The sequence below is a fragment of the Ostrinia furnacalis genome, unplaced genomic scaffold (assembly GCF_004193835.3).
Source record: "Ostrinia furnacalis isolate ACB-3 unplaced genomic scaffold, ASM419383v2 OfSCF0710, whole genome shotgun sequence".
Lineage (NCBI taxonomy): Eukaryota > Metazoa > Arthropoda > Insecta > Lepidoptera > Crambidae > Ostrinia > Ostrinia furnacalis.
Genome location: NW_021130949.1, coordinates 2,808,951 through 2,835,850, shown reverse-complemented (window position 1 = coordinate 2,835,850; position 26,900 = coordinate 2,808,951). Strand labels below are relative to the sequence as shown.

General features: G+C 37.6%; 1 protein-coding gene across 6 annotated transcripts in view; it reads right to left on the bottom strand.

The window, feature by feature from the left end:
- LOC114349801 (agrin-like) overlaps nucleotides 1-26,900 on the bottom strand; it is a 215,029-nt gene that overhangs the window by 7,342 nt on the left and 180,787 nt on the right. For 3 of the 6 annotated variants that reach the window (XM_028300330.1, XM_028300332.1, XM_028300328.1), the window contains exons 3-22: nucleotides 25,640-25,849; nucleotides 22,749-22,961; nucleotides 20,914-21,138; nucleotides 19,429-19,644; nucleotides 18,870-19,091; nucleotides 17,557-17,660; nucleotides 16,481-16,595; nucleotides 12,363-12,602; nucleotides 11,814-12,119; nucleotides 11,541-11,693; nucleotides 10,522-10,803; nucleotides 7,888-8,034; nucleotides 6,519-6,652; nucleotides 5,494-5,794; nucleotides 4,275-4,442; nucleotides 3,809-4,172; nucleotides 3,382-3,594; nucleotides 2,365-2,759; nucleotides 1,643-1,889; nucleotides 861-1,025 (exon numbers count right to left, since the gene is read on the bottom strand). In XM_028300330.1, coding sequence (XP_028156131.1) covers nucleotides 861-1,025; nucleotides 1,643-1,889; nucleotides 2,365-2,759; nucleotides 3,382-3,594; nucleotides 3,809-4,172; nucleotides 4,275-4,442; nucleotides 5,494-5,794; nucleotides 6,519-6,652; nucleotides 7,888-8,034; nucleotides 10,522-10,803; nucleotides 11,541-11,693; nucleotides 11,814-12,119; nucleotides 12,363-12,602; nucleotides 16,481-16,595; nucleotides 17,557-17,660; nucleotides 18,870-19,091; nucleotides 19,429-19,644; nucleotides 20,914-21,138; nucleotides 22,749-22,961; nucleotides 25,640-25,849 — 4,420 coding nt within the window. The remainder of the gene's footprint in view (nucleotides 1-860; nucleotides 1,026-1,642; nucleotides 1,890-2,364; nucleotides 2,760-3,381; nucleotides 3,595-3,808; nucleotides 4,173-4,274; nucleotides 4,443-5,493; nucleotides 5,795-6,518; nucleotides 6,653-7,887; nucleotides 8,035-10,521; nucleotides 10,804-11,540; nucleotides 11,694-11,813; nucleotides 12,120-12,362; nucleotides 12,603-16,480; nucleotides 16,596-17,556; nucleotides 17,661-18,869; nucleotides 19,092-19,428; nucleotides 19,645-20,913; nucleotides 21,139-22,748; nucleotides 22,962-25,639; nucleotides 25,850-26,900) is intronic. The other 3 variants (XM_028300331.1, XM_028300333.1, XM_028300329.1) reach the window with 2 other exon arrangements.

The following is a 26,900-nucleotide window of genomic DNA, read 5'->3' as shown; positions in this document are numbered from 1 at the left end:
ATTTAGATTATATCTAGCTAACGATATATTTAAGTAAAGCCACAGTTTGCAAAAAATACAAGAGACAAATTTTATTGACAGTTTCTTGTCATTTATCTTCATGACAAAAGCGGCGACCTACATTTATCACAAAAGTATTTAAGTACTTAATAAAAAGAAAGATTTTCAGTCTGTTCTAGAAGAAAAATCATGAAGTTAAAGGATTCTTGCCTTTTAAAGATTAACAAAGTTTAAAGAGTTCTTACGAAATTAAATTAATCATAGATTACCTTAAAAGCCATTGTATTCTTCCCGAATCGAATGAATATTTCCCGATAAACTTGTACATAATAGGTTCCTTAATAATACCTTTTTTAATTCCAACTCATTACATTTTAATAAGAGTTCTACCTTTGTTAATTAATACCGTTGTTAACAACAATGTATTTTTGTATCGTTAAATTTAACCTGTTCTGTTTATTTTAATGACAAGGGACTATCCTTTCCCGCGGTTTAAGCTGAGTGGACACCATTTTGTTTCCATTTATGTAACTGTACCTACCCAGTTAGTTTAACTGTACCCAAAAATCCCAACTAATATTATAAATGCGAAAGTAACTCTGTCTGTCTGTCTGTCTGTCTGTCTGTCTGTTACGCTTTCCCGCTTAAACCTCGCAACCGATTTTGATGAAATTTGGTATAGAGATAGTTTGAGTCCCGGGAAAGAACATAGGATAGTTTTTATCCAGGTTTTTGAAACAGGGACGCGCGCGATAAAGTTTTTCTGTGACAGACAAAATTCCACGCGGGCGAAGCCGCGTGCGGAAAGCTAGTATAAAATATTTTTATTGTTTAGACCCAAATTACAAGTAGGTACTTACGGTAAAGATCCAATAAAGAGAGGCAGCGTCAGTTCAAGGTGCGTCAATGGGGGTGCAGAATGTCCCCTCTGAGTAGGGTGGTGGTCCAGCTGTAGACTCCCATAGCGTCCAGTCCGCGTGATCCTAGCTCTGTGCCATCTTCCTTTCGTTATTGGTACTGGAGACCTGGTTGTTGAAATATTTTTTAAAATCCCAACTAATATTATAAATGCGAAAGTAACTCTGTCTGTCTGTCTGTCTGTCTGTCTGTTACGCTTTCCCGCTTAAACCTCGCAACCGATTTTGATGAAATTTGGCATAGAGATAGTTTGAGTCCCGGGAAAGAACATAGGATAGTTTTGATCCCGGTTTTTGAAACAGGGACGCGCGCGATAAAGTTTTTCTGTGACAGACAAAATTCCACGCGGGCGAAGCCGCGGGCGGAAAGCTAGTGTAAAATATTTCCTCCACTAAATTTCCCGGTATTTATTAACATAATAATAACGATACTTTCGCGTTCTCGAAATTCAAATTAATCAAACAGAGTATTAATAGACTTTGTTTGTGGTTTTGTTTATCTTGTTACTGAGAAATAGAGCATTAATACCATATTATTTCACTAAAAACTTTGTATAATAGAACCTTCATTCATAATTTCACTTTAAAATAATTTACAAAACCCATCTGACAGAATATTAAATACCCAGTCCGTCCCAACGGCATCAAATATAAAACACATAAAAGTAACGTTCACAAAGTCGAGTGCCAAACTCATAAACGTGAAAATTGGTCGCTGTACTTACGTGATATTAGCGACGCCGCTCCCCAAATTGTACCTAAACTGTAGGTACCCATTAACTAAGTTAATCGCTACAAAATCCCCCTTGGCTTTATTAGACTGGCCGGTGTAAAGGAGCATCCCCGAGAATCGGTTCGTTAAAAACCAGATTTCGATGCGGAACGCTTTCCCTAGCCCTTCGAGTGGCGGTAATTCGATGTAGCTCGTTCCGTTGAATTGAGGGGACCACGTCTCTTGGACTACGTTTACGTCTGTAAACAAATAATAAGGTTCAAATTAAGGAAATTGACTATTGAGATCTTCATGCTATTGTACTTTTCGAAGCAAATAAATTATTTTAATTTAGTTACTTTCAGCTTACTGTGTTTTGCTAGCAATGGTTCGAAAGTGATTGGTTTTGGTAAGGAGCTTGTCAGAAGTTAGGTAAAATAATATTACAACGAAACGAATTGCCGTTTTGATTGACTAATTGAGTGGGGGAAAAAGCGTGTATAAATATTGATAGGGCTGATTGCTATTTCGCAATTATTCAATGTTGTCAATAGTATCTTCATTTGTTAATTTCCCACAGAATCATTGGTTGTGATTACTGTACAATTTACTTAAACAAAGACTTAATGTTATATGTATAAAAACACATTAACATCCTAGTTTCGTTATAACAAGACCGATATCAGCAGAAAGGAATTTTAGTAAAAAATAATGATAGTAACACGAGATACTCACCATTATTGCACGTATTTCCGTTCGAGCCAATCTCCCCCCCAAACAAACAGCGGCAGACGTGGCCCCCGTCCGACCCGATGTCACACAATAGCCCCTCATCATATCCACAGGGATTTGACTCGCACGGATCTAATCTCTCGTCACAATTGCCTCCTTGGAATCCGATAGGGCATTCACAAGTATATTCCGTCGCCGATCCTTCCACACCAGTACATGTACCCCCGTTCTTACAAGGCATGCTCACACAAGGACTGGACTGGCATTCTCGAACGTTCGCTATATCCACCACTAATGAGTCTGGCCTCCCCAATTTCTTTGTCACTTGATGACGTATTATCCTCAAGTACTTAACGCACCCAATAAATCCGCTACGAGTGCCGATGTTATCGAAAACCCTGTAGGTATACATTATTTTTGTGTTATTGTTTATTTAGTAACGGGTGAGTAGAGAAATAACAGTGATAGCGCAGGTAAAATGACAGGGTGAGTGTAGGTAGAGCATAATAGTAGTTTTTAATGTCCAGTAGTTATTATAGTAATGGTAGATATTGATTATTGTAATGACTTCTGTCCACCATAATCCATTACTGTTTTTCAATTATTATATTAACTTTTATCTGAAATACAAATCTGATATTTCAACGGATAATATTATGAGTTTCTAATCTGAAACGGATTATTTTGTCGTATTATTTAAAGTAGGTAAACATGAATTTATGTTGTTGAAAAAAATGTTGGAGTCCTAATATTTAGATCAATCATAACCTAAAATCTCTTGTTGAATGTTTTTAAAATATTATGCAGTAAAAGTAAGCCTACTGGAATTTTGAAATAGAAACCTGGGTTAAATTAAACTAAATGTATTCAGACGTGAAATTAATTATGATTTCATTACTGTAAAATCATTTTAAACACATAACTTTAGATTTAACAATCCCATTATGTAAAAAATAAATTCTCTACTTCACCGGTAGCAGTATAAAATGAATTGTTTGTGACAGCTCTCCAATAACGTACCTGGAATAGTTGGTGGGCACTTTTCCAATATAAGCGTCTTCAGCTAAATCTAATGCCTTCAAGTGCCCATTGGATTGGCCGGCTACGTCCTCCATATCGTCCACCGAGAGGATTCCGTCGCGATGGTACCTTTTCGCTGATACTTTATGATATTCGTTCAATGAAATTTTCTCCAGAGACGTAAGAATTATCGGACCATTCCCCAAATTGTACCTGATGAATGAAACAAGATTTCAAGATTTGATAGCGCAATTCAACTGCATCTAAATTGAAGTTCATTTTATCTCCAAGAAGTTGGCAATTTATCGCAAGCATTTACGAGGACTTCCACAGCTGAAAAGCACTCGTTTCAAACTTTAAAACAAGATTTAGATTTAAAGAAGCAATAAATAAATATTAAAGTCTGCAAGTGGAAAATACTGCTCACCTAAACTCTAAATATCCATTAACCAAAGCCAGCGACACAAAATCGCCGGTGCCGTCGGGTTTCTGCTGATTGTACAATAAAACCCCGTTCTCTGCGAACGCTTTGAACTCAATGTCGATGTTCAACTTGTGGTAAGCCTTTAGTGGCTTAAGGCGAATATACGAGGAGCCGTCAAAGGATGGAGTTTCGATGTATGATCCGGGTAAGCTGTCCTTCGCCAAGGATTCGCAGTTCAGGCCAGTGTAAGGCCCGGCGCATACGCAGGTGTAAGTAGAACCGGGCAGGTCGATGCACGTGCCTAGGTTGTAGCAAGGCTCTGATAGACACGCGCTGTATTCTTCGGTAGTCTCTTGTGTGGTTTCTTCTGCAAATTAATAAGCTCTGTACTGCCTTGTTTGTATTTAACATAATAATTTGCAAAGGAAAATGGGCATGTCAAGTGCACAAAAATATTAAATCAACTCACCAACACAAGCCTTCCTGTGCACAGTGGGCGCGTACCCAGGGCGGCACTCGCAGCCACCCCTCGCACAGTGGGCGCCGGGCAACGCAGAGCAGTCTTCGTCGCTTGCGCACAGATCTCCTAGCAAAGCGCCCACTGCACCCACAGTTGCTGTCGTGGCTGTTTGCGAACCTAATTTTAACGTTACGTAATTTTAGAAACTTAAAATTTTATTTTACTGTCAACAACTATTCTCAAAGACTGAAAAAAAATATTTACGTAAAAAAATATAATCATAATATCGTATCACTAGTCGGCCTTTGATGTTATTGAATTGAAATGAACTCTCAATAAACAAGAACAATCATAATTGTAAAAGTAAGTGGTAAGTAAATAATAATTTATCGTGAAATGAACTGAAAAAGAAATTCGATTTGTAGAAAGACAAAAGACAATCTCATTTTCCCAATGAGTCAACAGTCTTAGCAACTTTTTTCTCATTTATCAAATTAGACACTGCGTCACGGAATGACGGGGGGAAGTTCACGCAACAGATAATAATCTGTGATAATTGGCATTACAAAGTTAATGGAAGCTAAGATTCACCCTATTTTAAGGGACGATCCGGCACAGTTTAATAAAACACAGACTTCACAAACAAAACGCTGCAAAAAGGTAGTTGGTGTAAATATTGGACGAGCCAATATTGGCTCCCCGATTAAAAAGGATGAAAAAGTGGACCTGCACTAGAAACATTATTTGCATTCAAATAGCGAAAATAAAATACTGCTTCGTTTCTGATTTACGAATACACCAATACCGATTAATTGCCAGTATTGGTGATCAAGGTATTCATTTGTACCGAATGGAGCTTTCAATTTATATCTTCTAAATGTTTTCTGCTTAATCAAGCCGGTAAATTGTGATTTGTAATAAATAAAATGTAATTCTCTTATTCACAAAAAATAAAACATTACGACACGATTAAAGCTTTGTGATTGGCTATCAAAAAGTTAATTCCAAAAGAGATCATTATGTGAGTAAAATGAAGTCCTTGGGATTTTATTTTACCTAAAAATGTTCTACGCATGATCCCGTAAATAATATTCTAACCTTTCTTTGTTAAAGTCATATCAAATATTGAAAGCAAAGTGTGTTATAAGGACTTAATAAAGTCACTAAAAGATTTCGTGAAACGAATCAAACAAAACATCAAAGAGGGTAAAAGTCAATGAACGCTCACCTTTAAACTTTTGCCCGGAGATCACGCTATCGAAGTCGCTGGGGGTTTCTTTTCGCGTCCAATCATACTTGTTGTAGTATTTATCTGGGTTGAGGAGGTGTCTGGTGGATTTAGAGGCTGCACCGTCATCTTGTTGGGTGAACTGAATTGGTGAGGATGGTCGAGGAGGACCAGCAGTTCCAGCGATCTCACTCAACTTGCAGGGTCCAAATGCTTGGACTACGATGTCCTCTTGCGTACGACAAGCTTGCAGTTTTAAGTGGCACTCGGACTCGTAAGTCTTGCCGTCACTGCCACATACCTGTTGGTTTTTGGTCAGCTTAGTCTAAAGTTAAATACAAAGTAGTATGGAATTCAAATGATACCGGGAATCAGCCACCACGTAATGTAAGTTTAGTAAGTTTTCTTATTTACTAGTATGGTATTTTGGACTTGAAATGTAATTTGTAGAACTACTTATTTACTTAGAATTTTTCGCCACAAATATTTTGAATTACTCTTCATTTTGGAAATAAAAGCCTACCTATTTGTGTTTGTTTTCAATATTGTAGCTTTTATCCTGTCCTTATTGAAACAAATTTACTTATCGTCAGGGCAACAGAATGAGTCGGAACAGAGCTATATGGAGTATGAATAATCCAACCATTGTTTGGGCAACTTGAACGAGTTCAATTCAAATCTGATACCCATTAATTCCGCTCTGCGTTGCTCGGAAACAATATCCCTGTATTCCACTTATTGAGTAAGTAGCTTATATGATAGATACTATTGTCAGGGGATTATTGGGAAAGATCTTATAGCTACCCTATATTGTAGAGGTACTGTGAAAACGGTGCGAAATATTATGTCGTTTTGTCGTTAGTGAAACAATTTTTTTTCGTATTTACCTGGATATAAACTGACAGTTTGGTTGGTGTAGGCAACTTGTTGAAGATTTTTTAATTGGTAGTTCAAATTATCATATATTTTTTAGGTCATGTTGATATAAGCTGAACTAAAATTACATAGTGGTTTAAAAAACTTACCAGCATGTTGCTTTCAGTGTCGGGGCACGGTGCAGCAGCGCACTCGCACAATGCTCCTCCCGTGCGTTCAGTGCACACTGCGCCGAAATAGCACGACAGCTCGGAACAAGAGCCAACCACGCCTCCGCTCTCGGCTAGGAAAGAATAATAAATAACGTTATTTTATTATGAAGACCAGGTATTTACGAGTTTTGCGCTTAGAAAAACATTTTCACAATTCACTTTTTACACTAAAAACTTCATTTCTCTTCATTTAAAACCCTATTATCTACCCGGATTATCTAGAAGAGCTACTTGGCGAAAAATGAGTCATTCCAACTTTTATATTTCTTGTGATTGACAGTTTTATCTACCTGTAATAGGTAGGAATAATTTTAAACAACTGTTTCATTTCCTGTTCGTATTGGAACCCTGAAATGGTAGAACAATATTATCATTGTTATTTTAACACGCCCTATCGTAACGATTGTATTGGTTAATGAACGTCGAACGATATGTCCATTTGATCACCGATTACGTTTCTATTGTACAAAACAGATCTAAAATTACCGAACTACCAGGAAGGTTTGTACTCTACAAAATTAGGGGAACCGTATAAAGGCCGAAACACAAAGCTTCTAAGAATATTTATTCATAAACCTGGCTTCGAAATATTTTTTTATCAGCTCCGAACTATTTGCACTTTATTATTACGTAAGCCATTCCCAAAAGGGGAAGATATGGAGATACACACCGCTCTAGCTAAGAAGTTTTGCGAAAACAATCCTTACAGCCTCCTCGGTTCCTCCACATACATACTAAATAAAGTTCTAAACTCTTGAAACTTTAGCGGGTAAGAATTTTGTTAATACAAGATGTGGTCTAGTCTTTATAAGATGTCTGGATCTGAAAACTTTTCTCTTATATTCACGCGGAATGATAAACGATTATAGTATTGTGATATTAATCGTATCGGAACATACAAACCATTCCATTAATTTCGACTTCTATGTTTTTTACATAAAGGCAAAATGGTAGGACGTGTCATCGATAATGATAATAGCTAATTTGACCGTCGTTATAGAAAGGATGAAATTGCTTATTGCATATTATTTTATGTAAGGGTTAGATCGAGACTGAATTTTATCTAATAATGAAGATTTATCTTCAATCCTGCCCCAGTTCACTGCTGAAGAATGATAGATGATAGAAATATAGATTGGCTCGTTGGAAGCGGCCTGCATCCAGGTGCTTCTGCGACTTTTTAATGTCATTGTCCGCATTGCGGGTGGAATAATGAAGATTTCGAATAAATATACTGACTGAGATTAATTTTTGTATTGTTGATGAATTCAGAGATCAGTTTTATTACTAAAAAAAGTCTACTCACGATCAGAACATCCATTTGGACCCAGTCTTCTTCGGTGGTCAGCGCACACTGTGCATTTTTGTCCTTGCACACCAGCCCGGCACACGCAACGGCCCGTCATCTGTTCACAGTCCTCCCTCACTGACCCGAATGCTGAACAGCCACAGGCTAAAACGAAATTATACTCAGAATCTGGACTAATATTACACTAACTCTCTGTCGTGTTACTATACCAACGAACCGATTTAGATCAAATGTGAGAGTAGTAATTTGAGACCCAGGGGAAAATATTAGTTTTTATCAGGATTTTTGAAAGAGAAACCACAGGGAAACAAGAAGTCTTTTTACGACAGATCAAAATTTAGTATTCAGGTAAGATATAAAGACACTGGCGTCAATAAACCACAAAACACTCATTGATCCTTTTTTCCCATTCGTTTAAAAACTATTTCAAATTGCCTTATGTTTTTAAATTACTGTACAATATTTTTTCTTGTCATCATTTAATAAAGACTATGACTACAACGCAATACAATACAATACAATCCAAGATAAAATAAGTAGGTACCCAATCACAATCATTTATTATGACTGAGAAAAGCCCAGACATTTTCGTCAGAATTAATGAAGCGGCATGTCATTGGCATTCGACACGTTGATCGATCATTTCGTGTTCAGTTGCTTTCTTTACATGGTGGATCTTTATTTAACTCGATATAATATTCAATCAGTCAATTAGAGGGCCTATTATTTATTTACATCATGATTGGGATGATGACATTGATACCATTAACTACATAACAGTTAAAGACAGAATTTTAACCTTGATATGTCAATCAGTACCTACTTAATTACTAAATAAAGATACTACACAGTTAACTACAAATCCATGACAGAAAATTTTAGCACTAATATGAATCAGTACTCAATGATAAATTAAGTTACTTTGTAGTAGGGTTGTAGTTGGGTAAGCCTACTTTGAAACCGATAAAAACTAACGGTGAAAAAAAATAAGTGACCTAGTGATAGCGTATTGTGCTATTTTGACTGAGCACATAGTAAATGACCAGTACCTACTTTTATCAATTGATGTGGTGTCAACTGTGGCGACGCCACTACAAAACTAGTGACCAACAGTTGGCGCTGTCACTAACTACACTATGGCCCACTCCGCCGCTCATACAAACCTGCATCGCGGTGACGGAGTTTTAGATCCTGCCAAGTATATATAGACAAACCAAGATGGTGTAAATTGGCCCACCCATCTCACCTTATTTGAACAAATTATTATTTGGAAGAGTGAGGCCAAGTACTTAGGTGTCACCCTCGACCAGAGATTATCGTTCGCTCCGCACCTCAGACGTGTCTTGAGCCATGCGAACCACTTCACCCACCGACTCTACCACCTAGTTGGAAGGAAAAGTAAATTGTCACTTAGGAATAAGTTGACAATTTACAAAACCTGCATCCGTCCAGTGTTGACTTACGCCCAGTCCGGTGTTTGCTCACACGTCCTGCACAGTCCTTAAGAAATTCCAGACCCTCCAAAACAAATTCTTACGCCAAGCCGCGGATGCCCCGTGGTTCGTACGTAACACGAATCTCCATAGAGATTTCGAGATCCCATCGATTGATCACTTTATGAAAGAATCCTCTCGCCGCTACTTTGATAAAGCGATCAACCACAAGAACCCTCTTATCGTTAGCGCCGCCACGTACACACCCCAGAAAGATGTCGCTGCCCAATACCGACAACCTAGGCATGTCCTAGACGACCCGGACGATCCTATTACCGAATTTCTGAACACAGACATCCACAACACAGTAGCTCGTTACACCGTACTCGCCGGCGAGTACGAGGCCCTGCCTTCCATTTCGGACGGTACAGACATGTTTGTGATTGAGTGACAGACATGAGTTTCTGCCGTTTCGTTTAGGAGTTCCTATGGCCACCTCCTGACTCCATCATCAANAAATTGCCTATGTCTTTAATACTGTACAATAAATTTTCTTGTCATCATTTAAAGACTAGCTTACAATACAATATAATACAATGCAAGATAAAATAAGTAGGTGCCCAATCACAATCATTTATTATGACTGAGAAAAGCCCAGACATTTTCGTCAGAATTAATGAAGCGGCATGTCATTGGCATTCGACACGTTGATCGATCATTGCGTGTTCAGTTGCTTTCTTTACATGGTGGATCTTTATTTAACTCGATATAATATTCAATCAGTCAATTAGAGGGCCTATTATTTATTTACATCATGATTGGGTTGATGACATTGATACCATTAACTACATAACAGTTAAAGACAGAATTTTAACCTTGAGGTATCAATCAGTACCTACTTTATTGCTAAATAAAGATACTACACCGTTAACTACAAATCCAAGACAGAAAATTTTAGCACTAATATGAATCAGTACTCAATGATAAATTAAGTTACTTTGTAGTAGGGTTGTAGTTGGGTAAGCCTACTTTGAAATCGATAAAACTAATGGTGAATTAAGTGACCCAGTGATGCCGTATTGTGCTATTTAGACTGAGCACATAAATGACCAGTACTTACTCGTATATCAATTGATGTGGTGTCAACAATTCAATTATAACCTTACTTCTTACAAACTGAAAACTACTAGGTACTTACGTATGCATCCAGTATGTCCAGTGCCAATCCTTGGTAGTCCCCAATAGCCGGGTTCGCATCGGTCGCATTTTAGTCCGCCCACGCCGGGGCGACACGAGCACTGCCCGCCGTCATCGCAGCGGTCCGACACCGACCCGAGTCGGTTACAGCCGCAGGTCGAACTTGTAATTGGACAACCCTCCTCATTAGGCCCCGTCGCCACTGTCAACCCGTCCGAACAACACCCGTACGCACTCTCGGAACAGTGCATCACTCGCTTTTCTTCCATCTGCCTTGAGTCATCTGCACCAAATATGTATATTTATTTTAATCCCATTTTTATCATCAATAAATGCAGGACCTACACGCCTTTTTGTGTTATCTATGCATAAACTTATTTTAATCATCCCTAATTTAAATCGTTATGTGTAAATTCAAGTTAACAGCATATCACCAATCTTTTTTCATTAAAATATTATCGTTCACTTCAAAACGTTTCAATTAATAAATTAACAAGTCACCAGAGGAGTTGAAATGGTACCTGTTTCCTTTCAATTTGCACATACAAACAAAAAACCTCGCTCCCTAAGCACGTAGGGTACGTGCCTACTTAGTGGGTAAAAATGAAACCTGCACCGTAATAGCATAAAAAGTATCATTTTACGAGACGGAAACAAAGGAATTTAAACGGTATCGCTAGCGTGATTGTATCCAATTTAACTATGGTGCCATGTACTGTTAGTATCTTCACCCTGACAAATCACCAGCTAAGTACCATATTATATGCATGAAAGCGGTACGATTTCCACATGAAAGTAAAATCGAACGTTATAATTTTATTCCAATTTCAGAGTCCGCGTAATTTCCAGAGCGGAAATGTCATTTGCGTGAGGCAAAGGTCAGCGATAAAATTATAAACATATTGTAGGGAAACCACATCAATTCGTTTACCATTACAAAACCCGAGCTTTCTGGTTGTTTTTAAATTGCTGTGGTAGGGGACAAAAATGATAAAATGTTTCACAATTAATTTTACTCACTTTTAGGGCAACACCTTGCTGCAGTAAGTGTGATATGGCAATAGGTACCAGCAGGACAATCCTGGCGATGCGGACCATTCCCACAGTCTATCTCAATGCCGGTTATTGGATCGATCATTGCTTTGTTATTTCCACAAGGCCTCACCTCCATACCTGATAGAAAATATAAGTGATATTATGGTTCTTATTTTAAAAGTCCGGTGAATATTATTTTATATTACGAAATCGAGCGTTAGTCAACTAAAAAGCATGTTATGTTAGTAAGAACCAAACCTTTACAAAGATCCAAAGGCCTCAAGCGGAGTTCCAGTTGTTTCTGACAGCCCTCTTTGCGCATTGCACACAGACTCGAGTACAATCTGAAGTCCGAAGCGCAAACTGGGAAGTATTCGATCTCATGCGGGCATTCGAAGAGGCAAGAACACCGAGGGTATCCATCTGCACCAATTTCGCAGCTCGCGCCAAAATCACAACGGATGTCGCGGCAAGCTGAGGGACTGGAGGTACCGCCCAGTTCCGTCGCACCCAATGAATCCGTCGACCCTTCCTCTGCCTCAGTAGTGGTCATCGCGGTCGTGGCTATACATCCCCACCCAAATATTTGCGTGTTAGTCAAGCGATAAAGCGGAAAGTTAGTTAATTGATCGAGGATGGGTCGCTTTATTGAAATTACTGCTAACAACAGGGTTGATGACGGTCAGATGGCAAATATTGTGACTGCGCCCACCCACAAGTTTTACGAGAATGTAGGCAAGTATTTTATTGGTTTGGAAAGGGTATTAGTATTGCATCTAATATAGTTAGTAGTAACGGTTTGCTTACTCATAGCGATAGGTGGAACGACAGCCAGTCTGTCTTTGCAGTCTCCGTAGAAGATAACATGTAGCGTGGCAGGTGGAGGTAGTCTACAAGCGGCTTTTTGGAGTTCGCACTCGTTTGGATAAGTTTGCATGGTGCTACCGCACACTGGTTCTCTAGCTGCTCCAGTGCAGTCAGTGGGACAAATGCACTCGCCTGCTGAACAGTGTGCCCCGAAGGAACACTGGACACCTTCGCATAGTGCTGTAACAAACACTTGTGTAAGATTCGCAGTCGCAAATATTGATGCACCCCTAAAAGCTAAGATTGGTAGGTAGAAATTAGTATTCTATGAAAGTTGTTGTGAATCTGAAACTTGTAGCTAAAAGAAAACAATAAACATTCACGGAATAATAGCGCTCGACTGTACCTGGACGGTTTAATGTCATAAATAATATTATACGAGTTTTATATCGTCTGTGCCAGCAAGGTTACGACTTCGTAAGCGCCCGGCTAAAGTTTGCGAGAAACGAATGGTTGAACAGATAATGTCATTTTGTCCGACAATTGCGAGCTTCCCATGGCATTTTCTCATTCTCACGTCGAGGAAAATTAGGCTTTCTCGTTCCCGCAATGAGAAACGAGGGAAAACACCCGTTCAAATTTAATAACGATTGTTTACCACGAGCCCACAAATGGAAGGAGCAAAAAGTATTGGGTGGGGCCGCAACGATTCGAATTAAAAAAGTCAACTTAGTAGCGGAAAAAGTTTCAATTGTGATTTATTTCGCAGTAAATATTATTGCCAACTTTTGTAGTCCGGGGCTTGAACGTGATTCAGAGAGGTTTCACGCATTCTGTTAGTCTGAGTTATAGCAGCAACTTTTGGGTGACAAATATTTTCGCTCCTTTGTTGGCCAGTGAAGTAATATTACGAGTTTTGTTACATATTTGTAGTAACTCGTGGCAATCCATTCTAACAAACGGTTTATAAATATGTTCAGTTTTTAAAAGGTACAATATTTTATTTCACAGACTTTAAAACCATAAAAATTATTATAGCTTCAGGATTTAGGCAAGCAATTAGTATCATCTTTCCAAACCAAAACATTAAAACAAGTTTTTATGAGAGCTCTTGATTTTCTTCGAGTAACTTTGACGACACAACAAAGCGTAATAATCCGATCCGAGTGATCTGCCTATAAATGGGCAAAGTTTAAGTTGAAGTTAGCAAAGGCAGCTACCGATTAACCACAAAGTAACTTGAAGATGCACAACATAAAGCCGATTTACCTAATCTGCCTTCGTTTCGGTGTACGCTATGGAGCACTTTAATCCCCTATCGGTGCCTAATCCGCTCCCAAACACAGCTACATAAGTATGAAGTATTGATAAATCAATATCACCTGATTCCGGCTTTGCGTTACGTACCTACTACAATGACCAGTAATTTGCTGCTTAGATTTATGTAGGTCTCTTTGATCGTATTGAAGTCGTTCTCAGAACTTCTCTTTTCAAACATTGGCACATAATAATAAATCCTTTACAATTTTACATATTAAACTTGTCCTTTGACAACTATTTTTATTTTAGTTACCTACGAATACTTATGATGTAACTTAATAATATGCAAAACTTACTTCAAAGTATATTTTAACTTCGTAGTAACTAGGCAGTGAAAGCAAGCAATTTAAAGTTATGACGAATTTGGTAACTACAAAAACTTATTATCAATGGCTTCTCGTTCACAATGGGCTATTATTGGAATACTCAGACTAATACACCTGCGACCCTTTTCATGTTATTGCGTAACACAATTTAATTTTACGCAAGCTTAATTAAATTTTGTAGGTCGGTAATAGCTGAGAAATAATGTGTATGCGAAATTTTCAGAAAAGAAGCTCATACTATGCATTAAAAATATATTTTCGTGTTCAATTTATATGATAGTAAAATTGTAATTAATTTTACAAAAAAAGAAAATTTTATTCTTGCAAACCAAACAAGTAATAATGTGGTGGTTGGAATGAAGGAATGACATTTATAGTTCGACAAGACTATATTTTGTAGGTAGGGAAACTCAGATTATCATTACGGAAGGAAGGAATAACAGAAATATTAATGTCTGGACCGATTAAAAGTTTGACAAACAGCGACAAATAGTTAGCCGTTTCATTTTAATCACTGCTTTCATAATTTTGAAAGTGGAAGCACAATAATTCACACTCGCCATGCAGCAACATAATGTAATTATAAAGGTTTTTCGGCAGTTCGGTTAGGGAGCCCCGAAAGTGGCTTCATTTTAGTCATGCATGCATATTTTACTGTTCCGGACAGGGATGAATGGGCGACACAGCGATATTAATGGGATTAGAGGGGTTATTGTTGATGCGCAATTGACATAACGATTTGTGCACGCCTATAAAATGCGGGACACAATACTCGGTGTTTGATGGCAGCATATTTTGGGAATGTCGTTTTAATCCATCACGCTGATTTTTGGTTTCAACACAGCTAAAAAAGTTACGCTAAACGATTTTTTATGGTTTGTAGACCTTATTTGTAAACTCTTAACACTAGAAAGGCCGCCGTCCCATTTTTGTCCCACTCGCGAGTTTGATCGTCTCTAACTTTTTTATTTTTCAACGAAAGTCCATGAAACTTTTTGACTTTTCCTGATTTATTGAATTTTATCATTTTTTAATGTTTTTGATAATATAACATTATAAGAAAAAAAATTAAAATCGGTTTTACCTAGAAGCGCCACTGGGTCATTTTTGTCCCACCTTGGTATTTGCAACAATAGTTCGATGAAGAGTCCTTGTTTCGAGGAAATACGAGAATGGGGAGGTGAGGAACGTTTAGGTGACTCGTCACAATGCAGAAATGTAAATATATTGTACTAGTTTTTGCCTGTAACTTCACCTAGTAAGAAATTAAGTTTATCATAGAAAGACCTAATTTCTTGACACTTATCGCTGTTATTTGACAAAATAACGGAATATTATTGTTAATTATAGACTATATTATGTTATTCTGAAATATTAACAATAAAACTGCAAAGTTTTATTAAGATCCGCTTAGTATTTTTTGCGTAAAAGNATACTGTTCTTAAGCATTACTGAATAATCTATTCCTATGTATCCGAGTTCAATAACTGAAACCCTTAAGGGCCTAATTACAACGTCACTCTGAAACAAGCCTTGAAAACGTCACGCCACTCGAGGGTAACGTGGCGTGTGGAAATGATAATACAATTATAGAACCACTGATTAGGCAACCCTAAAATAACACTTGATAGGTCAAGTGAAACGCAAATATTAAGGCCGCGTTACAATAACAAATGGTATCCTGCTTCAAGTTAGTTTCAAGTTTATTCAGCCATTTTCTCGTAAAGCAATTAAGTTTAGAAAGCTGCCGAAGAAAACGATGGCAGTATTTTTCATGGGCCAAACTAATTTGTTCTTTTTTTATAATTATGTCCGCGTTATTCGTTCTGTAAAACAATTTTAGGAGTTAATGGCGCAATATCCTGGAACAAAACGAGTCGGCCCCGGAATTGTCAGTGGTATAATTTGCGTAGCTAATTGTCCAGTCCACCAATATTGTGGTGAGGCATAGAGCTACATAATGGCTGTTTCTATGCGGTCGAGCGACGTAATTAATCGGTCGATATCTAAAAGTTCTAGTTTTGTACCTATTCGAAACGGAATGTGTATCTGACACACTGAGTTTGTCGCGGAAATTAACCTGAAGTTTAAATTAACCATTAAAAGTCGAAATTGCAGTTTGAATATTACAAAATATCATAGAACTGGATTGCAATTTAACATCTCGTAAGTAATAATACCTTTTGTACAAAAAAATCTTGAAGGGGGAGTAGATAGGTATTTAAGTATGGTATAAAATCATAAGACGAACAAAATTTATTTTATAACTAAACACATGAGTTTTCAACCCTGTATAAAGTACGCCACCATTAAAAATGTAAAGCATTTCTTGAAGACTTTTAGCTGACATCTTAAAATTTTCAGCAGCACGACACCAAGATTCTATTAACCCAAAACTGCACACTACAAAATTTCATTTCTAATTTTAACCCTCCCAAGCGTGATTCCAAGTTATAAAATATGGAGACTCACCGCAGTCGCCCTTGTACGCCAACCGCAAGTCGCTCTGCTCGCGACACGCCGTCGAGTCGAGTTCGCACTGAGAAGGGTACGTTTGACCGTCGCTCGCGCAGACCGCATCCGAGTCCTGTCGTGAAAACGGTTTGAATTATGGACGCGAATAACCCTCGGAAATTACAGCCTACAAATTTTTAAAGGTATTCCACGAATCCGGATTGTTCTCACGTTTAGTATTCGGGCGTAATGAAGTATGAATGGACAGTTTTATTGAGACGCTTTTTTGAGTTTATACCTATTATTAATTTTTCAGTTGAGGTAAAATGCACTGATTCTTTACAAGATTTTTTAAAATTAAGCCTTATACCTATAGGTATAAGTATGACATAATAAACAGAAACATAGCAAAAATGTATGGTAAGAAAGGCTTAAAGCCGTGCTTAAAGTACGAACTGAATTTTGGTATTTCAGAAAATTAATCAATCTGATAGTAAATATTCATACACGAAAATCACGGTTGTATATTTTACTATAATTAACAAAAGTAATCAGTTTCTGTTGAAATACCTCAATCAATGTGAAATATTAATAAAAGTTAATTTTGCCACGTCGCTACCTTTAATCATTTAAGGTTAATTAATTTAATACGTGCTGACTAATCCCGAATCAAAATTATCGTAGGCAATTTTAAAACGCTGATTCATTAAATTTATTCTCAGACAAGTGAAAAACCCAATTAAGGGGTGAAAGGATTATCAAAATGATATCACTCGAAAACCGTTATCATCCAGTTTTGGGTTATACAGGGTATGATCAGACCAGGTGTGAAAATAATAATTTGGTAAATGGAATCGATTGTAGATTATTCTTGATTAAAATATTTGAAAATGCTCTATAATCTCATAAGCCTTGTTAAAAATCGGAATATCGTAAACGTATGAAATAATTTTGATTATTTTATTAGTGACTTATTTCGTTCGAAGGAATAAATTAAGGATCGGTTTTTGTAACTTTGAGAGCATACTATTTGAACCTCTCAGTAAATGTAGAGTTTGATTAAGAAGATTTAATAAAAATGAATTTATACAAACCTGTGATTCCGTACAGTTGTGGTTACAGCGACAAATAGGGCGACCCGTTTCCATATCTACTCCGCAATCGCCTCCGCCCTGACAGATTATATCCACGCACGATTCTAAACAAAAAAGAAAAGAAAACACCATTATTTACATTCTTGCGAATTTAGAAACATCCTCACTGACCTAATTACCTCAAATCACTTCATAAACAATCTTCAAAAGCAATCCAAACACGAGTCGAACACAGATTAAAATTTCCAAGTGTCTGTCACACAGTAAGGTGATTGATCACCAATATTTCGTCTCGAGAACTTTCTTTGTAATTTATTGGCAAGTGCTGAGCTGGAAACCCTTTGAGAAGAATTTCATTAAACTATGACTTAAGCCCGGGGGCGTCTTTATCGATATTGTTAAGATAGTCAATGGCGGCTTTCTAATAATGAAATTAATCAGCAGTTACCGCTCATCAATCGGTGTCGAGTGGAATCACCGCACTAAACTTATAGGGTATGTTCACACTGCTACGGTTGCGTGAGACACGCTACATGTATGCCACGTAAGAAATGCAGAGTTGACAGCACATCATTCCACGGAATATGAATTTAAATGGTGTTTAATTTTTCTTTAATTATAAACTACAAAATCAATTAGAGTTTTTCATTGGTGGAAGTTTGTATTGTCAACTATACATTTATACAATAGAAAAATCATTCATATGACTTTTAAAAATTACGCTCACGTGAAACCGTAAATTTAAATACACCTTTAACCTTCAATTGACGGTTTCACTGCAATTTATTAGTCCTTTGTACCGTAAGCAAAACAAATGACCGCTGCAGCCGAGAGAGAAATGGAACGTCAACACTTAAGTGTTGAAAATTCTTAAAGTAATGCAACTCCCGCTTCAAATATTTCAGCAGCGCGGTGCAAAGAACTTTGAGTGTAGTTTTGAGTACACTCCACGCGGTAACTAGTGCCTTTGTACAGGATACTGATCGATTTCATGTAACGTGCACTTTTGAAGAAGTTATACGTAGACAGGTCTTGTTTCTACTTTATCGCATTTTGTACAGACTTACACTTGACTGTTTTAAGCATAACTTCAAAGTAAAGAAAAACGGGTTAACCGGCGTATCCAGGGTTTTATTGATAAAATTTGGTCTACTGTCCCACCTTTACTATCTTCTACGGATACTCTTTTCATGCTTAAAGTATACATAAAGGTAGCAGGAAGGCGCTGGATGTAGGCCGTTCTAACCGCGTGATGTGGAAATCATTGGGGGAGGCATATAATAATGATGATGATGATGATGAAGTATACTCACGGCAGGTTCCATTATAAAGCACACGCAGCTCTCCTTCCTTGATTCCTTCTTGGCACGCATGCATCCTCATCTTGCACTCGCTTCCATAAGTGTTGTGATCAGACGCACAGATGGGAGCTAAAGTCGCATCGCAAACTGGGCACGCGCATTGAGCAGTACCACCGCGGGAAACGCACGCGCCGCCCCAAGGACACGTTGCGCGAGCGCATGGATTTTCCGAACCTATAGGTTAAAGGTTGATTTTTGCATGACAGTTTGTAGCAGATTGAAAAGTGGGGAAAGTGACGATTGCGAGTTTAATATCAAGTCGTATATCAAACGCGTCGATGGGAGCTAGTAGTAAATGGTAAACTAACTCGACTGTCAGTGAAAGAAAGAATTTATTGATTGAGTTTAAGAGAGACTCTAGAAAGCTAATTTGAAATGCTGTTATCTATTTTTGAGAATTAAATAAAAGACAATACCCTAAACACAAAACATAATACTAAATCAATATTATCTCAAGTATTTAAGTTGTAATGTAAATATAGAGAAATGCATTTTCATTTAAGTTACTTACCACAAGGTCCAATATACGCCACCCTAATATCCTTATTGTCCAAGCACGCTTGTCTATCCAAGAAGCACGCACTGTCATACGTCCGGCCGTCCGAGCCGCACACGGGCCGGACGATCGGCTCGCAGTCCGGACCGCAGCCGCAGACGGCTACCCCTCGCGCGTCGAGTGTACAGCGTTCCCGGACACCGCATTTTACCGAGTCGCATGGGTGTTGGGCTAGGGGAGAAAAGAAAGGCTTTATTTATTGGAATTTAAACTTTATGGTATCGGAATATATTATTATGACGTAGTGTACCTAAACATTTAAATGCTCGTGACTGTGCTTCTGAACAACTCAGTGCTGAATACTATAAATGAAAGAAAAAAACATCGTTGTGCTCTGCTATTTTTTTTCTTTTGGAGGCAATGCTGCAAGTCTTTTGACCGCTGTGACACACTGCAGCCGATTCGATTTATTATTTTCAATATTTTTTATTCATGTAGGTATAATATAGGTACCAATTATCAATCACATGCGCATAATAAAGTAAACGGAAATTTACTTTAGCGTTTTAAAAATAGCATTATTATGTCAATAATATTAAAAGGGCAGTGAGTAATCAGGCAAAAGCTGAAAATAGAATAAATCTTATAATTGAGTAAACCCTCGAAAGCATTAATTAGTTTTCCGCCTCTAATAATTCCTTTTGGGTTACCCGAAATGGACTCTTGTCTTTCTTTAGAACGAAATATTCCGATAAAACAAATCTTTTCGCTTTGAAACAAGGGTTTAATTTTAGATTGCTAAACAAGCCGTCGGCTTCTTTTTCCTTTTCGAGTTTCTTTTTCTTAATTTAGATACCTCTCCCACATAANATTTGTATCAAGTACCTTACATTATTTGAATTAAAAGCGTATATTTATAACGACTTAACAAACGTGATTTACTTGGCCAAATATAGATACTTACTTCTTGAACACGATACACGTTACATACTCATGTCTTTTTTATTTGAATAAAAAAGATTTGATGCAAAAATTTCGCACAAAATAATTTGCAAAAATACGTCGTCATCGCCATCAATTTGTTCAAATTTGAATTCCCTGATTCAGCAAGTGAAATCTTTATAGTCGATTCACAATGCGCTGATCCATACCGAACGGCTGGTCGCTGAGGTAAGACAATCCGAATATTACCCACGGGCTACATCAAAAAGAGAAAAAAAGGTGACTTGCTATGTTTAAATCTTCACTCCTAAATTGAATCTGGCCTGACCATTGTAAAACGTATTCAATACACGGAAAATCCCTGGAATGGACTTACTTAAAAAGGGTGAAATGCTGAGTTCGCCGTGATTCCCGTCTGGGATCCCTTCGGTTTCACGGTTAAATAAGTACAGGGGTAGAACAGCCAGTAAAGTACAGACAGCAACATCCAAATACTGTGGTATTTTATGCAGCTGTAATAGGTTCTATTTTGCAAACTAAAAATAGTCTGAAAATTACCTGAAGCACATTCGCCTCTGTACGCGATAGTCAACTGTTGTCGTGTGCGACACGACTCTCTTCGTAGCGAGCATTCGCTAGGGTAATCTTTGTAGTCCGAGCCGCAGACAGCTGATCCAGGTCGTGCGATTAAGTCGCAGGGCGGCCCGCAGCGACAAGTCGGCACGCGCATTTCGTTCAGCTGGCAAATACTGCCATCGGCGCATTCGTGTTCAGAACATGGATCTGTATGAAAAAACATATAATCAAAAATTAAAAAAAAATCTTGCAGATTATAAAATGGATAATTTTGGGGTTAGTGTACCATTTATGCTTTCAGTCACTTATGGAATCTCTCAATTTTTTTACACTCATTTTGAAGCAAGCACACAAACGCACAAATTTAATATTCCACACTGTCGTAATAATAGGTCTTATTACGTTGTTAAAGCATTATTATTTCAGGCAAGCGCAAGGAAACAAGTTTAACAAGTTTGCTGAAGGAACATGGAACGGCACGATTTATTAAAAGTACAGAAGTGAACTACAAAAGGATTTCGGAATGTGCGGGCATTCGGTCTTGTACAAATTTAGTTCAGATCGAATGTTCCAGAGAAGTTCGGTGAAAAGGGTTAACAAAATGTTGGTACATAATAGATAAAGTAGAGGAGATTAAATTAGTTTTATGAAAAAGAAAGTAGGAGACCCAATTTGTTTTGTATGAGGGAAATTTTGCGCCTTGTTTAAGTTTGGGTTTCTTTTGATGTACTAGTGTGCTTACATCCAGCGCCTCAATAAAAGGGGACTATTCAAAAGATAGTAAGAAATATTCCCAAATATAAAAATATGTAAGTCGCTTATAACTTTCTTTTGTCGTGCCGCCCTCTAAATATTTTTGCATAGCCCGATCGCCTACTGGCAAAAATAGGATGAAGTCATTCAAGTTGTGCCTAAGGCACATCAAGTTGTATTTATGTGGTTGCAATAAGAGCTATTTTTTAACATTATATTGTCGTAAGTTAAGATATGTAAATGAAAAACAATGAACTCGCCGTTTTTTTCAAAGCGATAAAGTCTAACCATAATACCGAATGATAGCCGACTTTTAATAAATACGTGCAATAATTCCGGGTCCCAGGTGACAAGTGTCACAGCCACGCGGGGCGTTTGGGTTACAACGGTAGGGTCTTTCAATAAAGGAGCATGATAGAACGTGTGTCACATTTCCATACACATTTCTATCCGGATTCCGGATTTCATTCTCAGTCGTAAGTCATCGCAACCCGGTCCGCGAAATGTTAACCTTTCATACAAATTCACCCTATTATTAAGAAATGGCCCATTCTTAACGAGATTCTTTTATACTTTTAAACATCAACACCAACAATACGGGGTCAACTGGTATAATTAATTTTCCTCATTAAAAACTTCTAAGGGCGGTTGGCGTTGGGTGTCCGCTAGAAAAAATGCTCTTCAATTTGCTTACAATGTAATTTTCGTAAATTGGGGATGTTTCTTTTCAGAAGACTATAGATTTAATTTTTTACGTCTTCTGTAAAAAATCGAGTAGACAATTACATTACTTGGCAACTAAAAAAGTTGCGAACTTTTTAGCCTGTGATCTTTAATAGAATACTTTCAGGTATTTTAAAACCTGTAGTGAAAATGGAAAATTATTATCGCCGAATATCACCTAAACTTTGATATGAAACAGCTGTTTTATTGCATTTTTGAGCCTATTCTCAACGCTTTCATACTATAAATTAAAATGTAGTTCATTCGTTCGTTCGTTTCAGCCAAATGACTGAAATGATAAAATGTAGTGTTATGTTAAAATAAATCAAACAAATACTTACCACACTTTCCCTGGTACTTGATAGTAATATTGTGCTGATTTTCGCACGCTTGCTTATCCAGGTGGCACGCAGACGGGTACTCCTTGCCATCAGTGCCACACACTGGCTTCCTCCTCTGACAACTCCTGGGACACCGGCACTCTGCTTGACTACTGGTGACTATACACTTCGCACCAGGAGGACACACCACACCACTGCACGGGTCCCCAGCTTCTGAACAAAGTGGACGAATTATTCATTGAACATTATTTATAAGGGTAAGAGGGTTGAGGTATGTTCTCCAGTGGCCTCTACGTGCGTGGAATTAGATGTGCTTGCATACGTTAGTAAGGAACGAGGAACAGTGCAAAAACTAAAATAGATAAAATGTTCACATAAATACGCTGGACTATTCTGGTGAACCCACTCCAACACAATACCTACATTACTTACTCACTACAAGAGATGTAAAAAATTAAAATACCTATAATTTTATTATTTTTTAATGTGTATAAATTCACTTTACTTACAATAGTTTGAGAGAGTAGTAAAAATTTTATTTTCAAATTATGAGAAAAGAACAAATGACAGTCGACACACTCAATTAAAAATAAGTTTCTCGCCGGCCAGGCGCGCGGCCAAGGAGTTTGGTCGTATGCAACCTTCACAATTTTATTTCTTTTTTAGATTAATATTCTAGAGGCAATCAATAGACATTACTTACTTGTACCTACTGGATCTTATCGATACAATATCAGTAAATTATGTTCCAGTTTTAATAGATTGCAGTACTTATGTATTACGAAAGACTAGCGCCTAGTTTCGTAAAGTTATTATTTCTATATTAAAATTTAAAATATTTTATAATTTTATCCCTTTAAAACTCGAAGCACATGCGCCGGAATTTTCTGATACGTGTAATTAAAATACCCGAAAGCCAAAGTATTTAAGGCATGACGCTTATTTATTTAATTAGAGTTTTCAACTTCTTGTTCATAACTATTTGATGGTACACATTACGGGAGTTCCCGGCTCGATTATATAAATGGTTACTTATTTTCACAACACGCTCCCGTCTTGATAATAATGAACCTCATGACATATTTCGCATTATTCAGCTGTCGAAACAATTACAAGTGTTTTCATATGAGGCGGGAAACGGGACATAAATTATATTTGCGATGCGAACTTGACTGGAAAGGAAAACGTAGGTAAATAAAACTTTTGTGAAATAACATCGGGAACGCTGTGTGCAGCTCCTATGGCACTTTACGATCGTGGCTAGGGTTGTGAATAGTAAACATTCGATTATAAGAGTTCTGTTGTTGATAAACTAGGTATGTTATTATTGGCAAGGCTTTTTTGATCGAGTCATGAATTCACATACATCACGAATCGTGAAAATAACGATGAAAATTAGCGCTGTCTTGGACAGATACCTATCTAGACTTTGGCAGCACGTGTTGAGCCACCTCGATATGTTTTTTACCTTTTTATAATAATATTTTGGTTTCTTGTAATTCCTCTGTAGGGTTCCGTAGTCTTAACAAGGAACCATTATTTCTGTTAACAAAGCAATAAACGTGTTTTTTTTTATTTATTTATTAATTATTAAAAAAAATGTTTAAAAAACTACGCATAATTCTAAAAAGTAGGTAACTGCAACAACCCTGCAACGAGCTATAAACAAACCATCCCCTTAGAGGCAATGTGAAAAGAATGCTTTGTTACCGATATGAACTGCAATTTTTCTAACTCGACACAGAAACATTTTCTAGTCCGATTGTAGTCGCAAACGCGGCGCGGGCGACATGTGCCGGGTATTTTTATAAGATAGCCGGAGATAAAAGGTTATTCTTGTATTCTAATGCCCCGGATTTATGGGCCTTGTAAGGAATATGAGAGCGTTTTCTGACTATGAATTATGCATGTCCGTCATTTTATAGCCGTCCAAAATGTAAGTCACACGAAATTTAATCAAAGCTTTTGTCTATTCCAATCTCATTTGTTTATGCATTGGACTTGGAGAGAGTGCATTAGGAGCAAAATAAAGAAACAAAGTTCAACTAGTAAATGAATAAAACCATTCCAATTTTTGTTTTTGTTATTGGTGATCTCCGATTTCTGTGATCTCCGAGGGTATTAGGTATAACTATCTCAGTTGCATATTTTGTTTTAATAATTATAGCCATTAATACCCATGGATGTTAAGTTATGCCAATGCAGACTAGTAAGATAGGTAAAAACAATCACCGCAAGTAAACCAATTGTAGCAACATGTGCTCTACTTAGGTACTGTCAACATTATCGTACTTTATATTAGTGCTTATAGTTCCTCTTTGTGTTGCGACATCGGTAAACAATGTAATAAATACATTCAAAGCCTTAGACCTAACTCTATGCACGAATAACACTGATTGCGTTTAAACGTGGCCTGCGGTGCAATTCACTGATGGTGGTTACGGTGGACAGACAGCTGATGGTATCGCGCTTGTAATCTCGTTAAATTACATGGTAGCTTTATTCAATAAACTTATTCCTTGAACTTTCAGTCTTACTTGTAACTTGCCAGCGCATCTAATAGAGTATTCGGCCAAAGTTGATACAGAAGTAAATTACAAGTAAAATCATCTAATTACATTAAGTATCAGCAGCTCAACAAAAAAAAACATACAGACTGGTTTTTAATGTTTAATGCTTAAGAATACATGCATACTGCAGGAAAGCAAGTGCTCTACACTATCTTCACACTTATTTTCGTCTTGATGCGTCTTTGTATACGCAGTATTGTTGTATAATTATGTAGGTACTTGCAATACAATCGAGGGTTTTTTTTTAAATCAGCCTGCTGTAACAAACATCTGCCCCAACCCTAGCTACAATTTTGTAGTTTATCTCAAAACGACACTTACCACACTCTCCCTCATGCTTGACTCGCAAATTGAGTCTTCTTTCGCAGGCCTCCTTTCTCAAGTAGCAATGGTTGCGATACGTTCTGCCAGCAGTGGAGCAGACTGGCGACGGACTGGACGGGCAAGTGGTAGGGCAGGCGCAGTGAGCGCGCCCATCGCCGAGGGAAACGCACTCCGCGCCCCAACGACAGAAGGTCTTTTCGCATGCTTCTGTGGACAATTTGATGATTAACATGGCTCGATTTTGATTAACGCCCGTATTCACAAACATTACTATAAGGTCTCACAGTGCGCGTGGATGCACAGGGTGACACACGAACCAATCACAGAGCTCTATTCAACGCTGTGCGCTCCATTTGCTGCTTCACTTAAGCAAGCATCGATTGTGAATACGGGCGTAAGTTTCCTATTATAAATAAACTAGCTTTCCGCCCGCGGCTTCGCCCGCGTGGAATTTTGTCTGTCACAGAAAAACTTTATCGCGCGCGTCCCTGTTTCAAAAACCGGGATAAAAACTATCCTATGTTCTTTCTCGGGACTCAAACTATCTCTATGCCAAATGTCATCAAAATCGGTTGCGAGGTTTAAGCGGGAAAGCGTAACAGACAGACAGACAGACAGACAGACAGACAGACAGACAGAGTTACTTTCGCATTTATAATATTAGTTGGGNTTATAAATAAATAATCTTTGGATATTTAACACTTCGCTACTAGTTCTAAATAAAGAAAAGTTTACTATGATCCAATTGAAATGATCGAGTTACGGCTGTCCAATCTTTTGTTCATGTTGTTACATCAATATTACCAAACAATCAACTTCGACAGTTAATAAAATTCTGATGCTTAAATCATTTTTTCCATATACTTTTATACGGTTCAATGCTGCTGAATATTATCCAATAATATTCAATTTCAATAAACCTAGATGATAAATCAGGTCCCATCCCAAAATTTCCACTTTTCATTTAGGCTATAAAAATTTCAGCACAAAACGAAATCTGAAAAACGGCTCACGTTGAAAAAAGGCAAAAAATCCATTGTACAATTTGCAACAATCTCGCGCATTTTAATGTGAATAGCACTAATAAATCCGCGGCGAGCAAACCGAGCCACGAAGTCTTTGAAGAAGACGTAATTCTTTGGGAACTCGGCGAAGAATGACACAATTTCCAATTTTCCACCTGGCAAGACGAGCCGTGACGAAATTATTAAGTGTGACCGCATGCTAGGAAACGCGGGCTTGACGAGAATACTGAAAG